The sequence below is a fragment of the Elaeis guineensis genome, chromosome 12 (genome assembly GCF_000442705.2).
Source record: "Elaeis guineensis isolate ETL-2024a chromosome 12, EG11, whole genome shotgun sequence".
Classification (NCBI taxonomy): Eukaryota; Viridiplantae; Streptophyta; class Magnoliopsida; order Arecales; family Arecaceae; genus Elaeis; species Elaeis guineensis.
This window is the reverse complement of record NC_026004.2, coordinates 15,490,252-15,497,172: the sequence shown is the minus strand read 5'-3', so window position 1 is coordinate 15,497,172 and position 6,921 is coordinate 15,490,252. Positions and strand designations below refer to the sequence as shown.

Sequence of the window (6,921 nt, the reverse complement as noted above, 5' to 3'; positions counted from 1 at the left end):
TTTTTAAAGAGAACAGCATCCATTTTTAAGGTATATATAGAGTCAAAGCCATCTTAACCCACTTTTTATCCGAACTAGTATACAAATACTCCTACTCAATCCAAATCATTATTAATTTTTGGGACTTGAATTAAAAAATATAATCTAATATAAAAATAAATTGTATTTGGATCATTAAGTCTCCAAGTTAAACCTTAACCTATGTGAACTGATCCAAAATTAGTCTGCTATATATTTCAAAATCATCCTTAAGTATAAATTTAATTTTTAAATAATAAAGTTGTTGTAATTAATCACAGAATTTATTTTGTTGGTTGTAACTTTATGGGACTATCAATCAAATCTTATATAGAATAGGTTGTTGATAATATTCACATATCACATCTTACAGATTGGTTTTAATTTTTTGATTTGATTCACATATGAATTATATTTGGGATACCTTGATCCCTTCTTTTGGATGGAGTTTGTTAGCTTGTTCCTTTTTTTTTTTCACCTTTCTTTATCAAATCGATCCATCATGAATCTTGACTTTGATTAACTTATATTTTACTTATGATTAAATGAGATAAGGTTCCTATTTCCACATTTCCTTTATTAAAAAAAAAAGGTTGCTGAATTTTATTTTGTGTGAATTATTTTTAATATCAAGATTTGCATGATGATAATTTATCCACTTAGAATTGAAGATATTAACTTGCCAAGATAGCAAATATAGCTTTACCAAAGGATTTGATTTAAAATCCTATTTTAACTAGGGTTTTGGGAAGTGCCACCTTTTATTGTATAACCCATTGTCTACGAACTTCTTCTATCAGAAAGAAAAAACTTTTAAAAGATAAATTTTATTTTAAAATTTTAGGTATCCATGCTTATTCATGCTTTACTATGAAAATGGTTTAACCAATTTGAGAAAGATGCCATCAACTTCGGAAGGAATGGTTGCATATTTAATAATCAACAACACAAATGAAGATCTAGTTGAGAATTAACAATGCATTTATTGTATTTGAAAATAAGATTAATGGGGTCCATCTTAAAAAAAAAGTATGGGTATTTAAATACAAATTTATCTATCTAATATTTCTCAAATTTATCCTCTTTATAACCTAAATATCCTCATTTTTTGATTTTTACTATTTATTTTTAATCTCAAAATCATTGTCTTTTTTGTGGATATGGATGTTATTCCTTTGGACTCTTATTGATAGTTGACCTATCATATTCTCTATCCTCTTTGAGATGATGTTTCTTAAGAAAAAGAAGGAAAAAAGTCTTATGGATAGTATGATTATTTTTATTTTCCATGTTTGGTTTGCATTGGTGTAAATGATCATCTAGTTCATGATAATTTAAATATCTCTTAAAATTTATAAATAATGTGCCTACTATCTATCTTAAAAAATAGCATGGTCATATAATTATAATGTCAAGTATTACCAGTGACATCAAGTGAAATTTCTCATATATACATAGAGAGGGTATGTTTTACTAGTATATATACTTGCTATTTATTTGCTAATATCAAACTCAATCTCTTAGAGTAAGTATAATAACTTTTTTCCTCCAAATTATGGATTTGAAATATTTTCATATGAATTTTGTTTTAAAATCTTAGACATGTACATTTTTTTTGGATTAGAGAAGGGCATGATTCAAAACTAACCAATCTCAAAAAGTACCAATAAATTAAAAATGATCATTAGAGTGTTTGGTCTACGTTGATGCAAAGAATAGATGATTAAAAATTTATATATGATTATTATATGTTGAGATATGCTTTCATTCAATGTTGTCTTTTTTTTTTTTTGATATAAGATATAACTATGCATGATATTCATGAACTCTTTGATTTAATTTCTTTTTGATTATTTTTTTAATATCTAATATTTACTACTGAGTATTGTTCTCTTCTCTTTTGGTAACATAAGAATGATATCTTTGGTCAAAATGGCTAAATATTTTTTATATTCTTTTTTAACCATTGCTAGTAAGTTTTAATTATATGAATATGTAACTTTATCAAATATATATATATATTATATGAATGCATGTCATATCACAAATGGTTAACTTTTTTTTGACTAAAGTTTTTGAGCACGGCGTGATGTTCCTATTTTCACCACTCTGCATACCACTTTCTGTTATTATCCTTGGTCTAATTTTATTTTTATTATTTTATATATATATATATATATATGAATGCATATCATATCACAAATGGTTAACTTTTTTTTGACTAAAATTTTTGACCACGGCATGATCTTCCTATGTTCACCACTCCGCATGCCTCTTTCTGTTATTATCCTTGATATATTTTATTTTTATTATTTTATTTATATACTATATATCCATCAAATGTTATAACATAAATTCATATTTTATTTTCTAAATAATAAAATAAATAATATTTTTTAAAAAAAATTCAACATGCAGCGACGTCCAAAACCCCAATAATTTTTTTTAGATAAAAATTTAATATAATAAAGATTTTGAAATAATTATGACTCTAATTCAGATTAAAAGATAAAATCTGGATCAACCTTTGCTTGCCGAAGGCACTACGTGTCCACCATACGGAAATACCACGCGCAATTAGAACTCTAAAACTCTTATCCTTTTTTTTCCCTCCCCTTTCAAAAACCGCGTAAGTCCTCCTTCCTTCCAAGAACCGCGAGTCCTAAGCCCACCGGGAGCCCTAAAACCCTTCCAAAACCCTAGGGCGATCGATCTCTAATTCCCTCTCTCGACATGGAAGCCCGGCCGCTGCCACATGCGGATGCCCGGCTCTTCTTTGTGGGCATCTTGTTCAATCCTTTGCCGTGATCTTTCCGGATTTTTGAGGCGATTTCTTGCGTCCCCTCGCTACCAGTTTTCCGATTTTTCTCGTTTTTACGTTCTGGGATTTTCTTGTCTTCAGGACTTCGGAATGGGGAGGAAGGAAAGATCATGGCTTTTGAGGTTTTGGCCCAAGAATTTGACCGACCCAGTCGTAAGTTCCCCTGCTTTCCCTCAATTTTGCTTTTTTTTTTTTCCTGATGAATTCTTGCCAATATGATCTTTTTTTTTGGTTTCTGGGTTCTTATGGATGCCTTCTTTGATCGGCAGGGAGCGGGGCTCGTTAATATTGGGAATACTTGCTTCCTTAACGCGGTTCTTCAGTGCCTCACCCACACGGTTCCTCTTGTGGAGAAACTTTGGGCATCCGATCACTATTCTACTTGTTCTGGTTGAACTTCTCTCCCTCAATTTCCCTTCCCTTTTTTTTTCCCAGGTTCTTTTGTTAGAATTCTTGGGTGCTTTTGTTGTTGCCGGTTCTGTTTTCGGGCTATTTCTGATTCTAGGTTTTTGCTCATGGAATCTTGCAGCCGGTCCTGGGGAGTTCTGTGCTCTCTGTGCCTTGAGAGATCACATAGGTAGGTGCGTGGACTTCTCAGGATATGTTATTACGCCAATACGCATTGCCATTAATTTGAGCAGTATCCTCTATTTGGCAACTTTTTTCTTGATTTCTCGGTTGTTTTCAGTTGTATGATTAGTTATGTATGGTAATTGTATGAGATATGATTTTGAGATGCTTATGTGGATCATATTTGCCTACAAATGCAAGTTTTAGAATTTGATGATCCTTTTTTGAGGAAGGGTATGTGATATGCTCCAATAAATTAAACTAATGTGCCATATGTTAGATGTCAATGTTGTATAGACTTAGATATGGTATGAGTTAGATAAATACCTCTTTACATCTCTTAAGGTATGGTTGCACACTTGCACATTATTTTAGAGTGCGGTATCATTATATAGTCCGATAATTACTATTTGAGTTGGGTCTTTTGATGTGGCATTTTTAAACCAAGTAGAGAACTTTGTTCATCTGCATCACAGGTATGTCTATACTAAGTAATAGAAGTTCAATTTTTTTATCATAAGGAAATAAGAGATCCAATTTAGAAACTAGGTTCCTTAACTAGATATTATCAGAAATATCATCCGATTTTGAACTAGGCAGCCAGGAGGATGCCCATGAGTTCCTTCAATGCTTGCTGTATAGGGTGCACAGCTGTTGCATCAGCCCTGTCCATGGAAACCAGCCGCCACCTGTGGGAGATGACACCGACACCCTTATCCAACAGGTCTTTGGAGGCCGTGCAAGAAGCCGGGTATCCTTGGGAACAAACACTTTGTCTATATGATTAGCCATGTAAACCTACCTTTTCCTTCTCCTTGGTTAAATCTAATTATTCTTGATCTCAGCTGCGATGCTCTGATTGCGGTCATGTATCAGACACATTTGAGCCCTTGCTAGACCTTAGCTTGGGGATTGATGGTATGGCTAGCCTCACAGAGGCACTGGAATCATATACTAAGGTCGAGATGCTGGAGCCTTCAAAATGCGTTGGCTGCCATGCCAAAGTGCCAAAGGAGAAACAGCTAAAATTGGACCAAGCACCACAAGTTGCTTTATTCCACCTAAAGAGGTTCAAAATTGATGGTGCTGATGTTTGTAAGATCAATAATTTTGTGGAGTTTCCATTGGAGCTGGACTTGCGGCCCTTCATTAGCTCCCCACAAGATGAAGTAAGTGCTCCTTGTGTTTTATAATCAATTCCAGGTTCATAGTAATGGTGCCTCTTGCATTCTTGTCATATCCTTGGTCCTTATGTTTTTTCCTCGGCTGAAGATTGCTGATTATTCTTGCATAAACGAATTAGTTGAGAATTGTTCAGTAATTCACTAATTTTATGAGTTATTTACTAATTACACGACTTTTATTTACTTTTATTTATTATTTTTTGTATCTACTTTGTTTATTGTTTTTTGTGCTTTCCATTCATGTCTCTTGGTGAATAAATAATTGTTTTTGTTAAATTTCGTAATTCCAATTATCCCAGTTCATTCTGAACTTTTGGTAAATTTCTGCATTTTACCAATTATGTATATTTTCTTATTTAGTTCTATGGAACATCATTCAAATATTTTCCCCGGGCTTATTTGTGCTGAGAAACACCAAATTCATGGCTATGATTTATGTTGTATCACAAATTATTCCTGATCTTCTAATATGCATATACTTTGATGAATTAAGGAGCAGTTAAATTATGATCTATATGCTGTTGTTGTGCACGTTGGAAATCTGGATAGAGGTCATTACTTCAGCATTATCCGTTCATCTCAATCTTCATGGCACCTAATGGATGATGCTAATGTGAGTTATCATTCATAATCTTTATTACAAGTCAAATTCATAGATCAACAGCTCTCTGCTTCTTTTGCTTGAACTTTGTTTATTGCAGGTGGACAGATGCTCCAGAATGGAAGCCCTTGATGCGCAGGCATACATGCTCTTCTACATAAAGGAGGGGTCATCACCCTGGTTTTCAAGTTTCATAGAGAGGCAGATGACATGCCAAACTAGTGGAGCACCTCATTTTATGATGGATTTGAGAGAGAAAAACTTTGCTTTTGGAGAGTCTAGCAGCAGCAGCAGCAGCAGTTCCATGCATTCACCAAAGACAAGAAAGGATCAGAGTCCAGGCACAGATGATAGTCCTAAATCTGTTATATGTGAGATAGAAGGTGATAGTATTTCGTCAGCTCCTCTTAGACCTTGCAACCAAGGTGGCATCAGTTATGGAGCTGAAAGGAAGGCTCCATTAGATGAAGTAATGAAACAATCCACTGGAAGAATTGGTTCTGAGGATTACATCGTTTGTGACGGTGTCTCCAATGATGAGACTTCTAGTATGGTTCTTTTAATCTGTTTTAATCCAGATTTCACTCATTAGAAAATTCGAAAGTTCTTTACTGTGTACTTCATTATTTGTTCTATAATTGTTACTATAGAAGTGTTACAATTGCATAAATCATGAGCTTGTTATATTTGTCTTATATTCTGTTCTCATTGCTATTGCAGCATTATTGACAGAAGATGATCAAGAGGACCACCGAAGTCCAGAAAGCCACGTGAGCTCAAAGGATGTTGAGTCAACAGCCAAGGAAGCCGCAAAGGATGGAGCAGGAAATGAGATGCTCAGAAACACTCCTAGCTTGCAGAGGTCAAGCTTTGAATCCTGTGCAACACCATACTGGTCGCATAGCCCACGACCGCTCGTGTTGAGGAACCCAACTCCCATGAAGAGGCAGCGTAGAGCACTCTCAGATCTTGATAACATCCCTTCTCCAAGCCCAGTGACACCAGAAGAGAAGTCAACATGCAACCAGAGGCTCAGTCTTGCTCCATCATCATGACTTTTCTATAGACAGCTCATAAATAACCCCCCCATCTTAATCCAGGTGACGCTGATCAGACTCCATAGACAAATAACCCAGTAGCCATGATTTTCTGAGTTAATTTTATCTAGGCCTGCAAAAATGGCATTAAGTTCTGCTAAATCTTTACAGTTCCATTCCATCTCCTAAACAATGCACTCAAATTCTCGTGCTTGTGACTTCTGATGACGATGGCCTTCATTGCTTTTACCCCCATAATAGACTTCTTCTTATGTGAGTTAATTGGTTTTAAAACGATGATTTGAATTCCCTTTCTTTACAGACAATATTTTTAGTTACCACCAGGAATTCTTTTCTGTACCATATTCATTGGCGAGTGAAAAACTACAGCTTATAATTATACTTTGTCTTCCCCCTCTTCTTGGCTTGTTTGTGATCTGAATGGATCTCAACAAGTGCAATTTACCTTTTTTATTCCCTTCTCTGCTGTTACCATTGGGACTATTTATCATATGTTTATTTAGGGCTGAGTACTGCAGTAAACTATTTATCATATGTTTGTTTAGTTCCGTTTTACAACTTCTCTCCATGAGAATTTAGCTGACCGGTTAGCCAATAGAGGAAGAAATCAACTAGGGGGCGATCTATTTTTAACTTGTTTCCTCCGCTCTTAAGCTCATCATGTAGAGG

General features: G+C 34.5%; 1 protein-coding gene across 1 annotated transcript; it reads left to right on the top strand.

Moving 5' to 3' along the window:
- Positions 1–2,650: 2,650 nt before the first annotated feature.
- Positions 2,651–6,631, top strand: LOC105055028 (uncharacterized). Its single transcript, XM_019854046.2, is given in 11 exon segments — positions 2,651–2,796; positions 2,921–2,992; positions 3,109–3,229; positions 3,369–3,479; positions 3,982–4,160; positions 4,255–4,578; positions 5,087–5,206; positions 5,295–5,742; positions 5,915–6,201; positions 6,204–6,228; positions 6,231–6,631. Coding segments are annotated over 11 exon segments (1,773 nt in total). The 5' UTR covers positions 2,651–2,751; the 3' UTR covers positions 6,272–6,631.
- Positions 6,632–6,921: the final 290 nt, after the last annotated feature.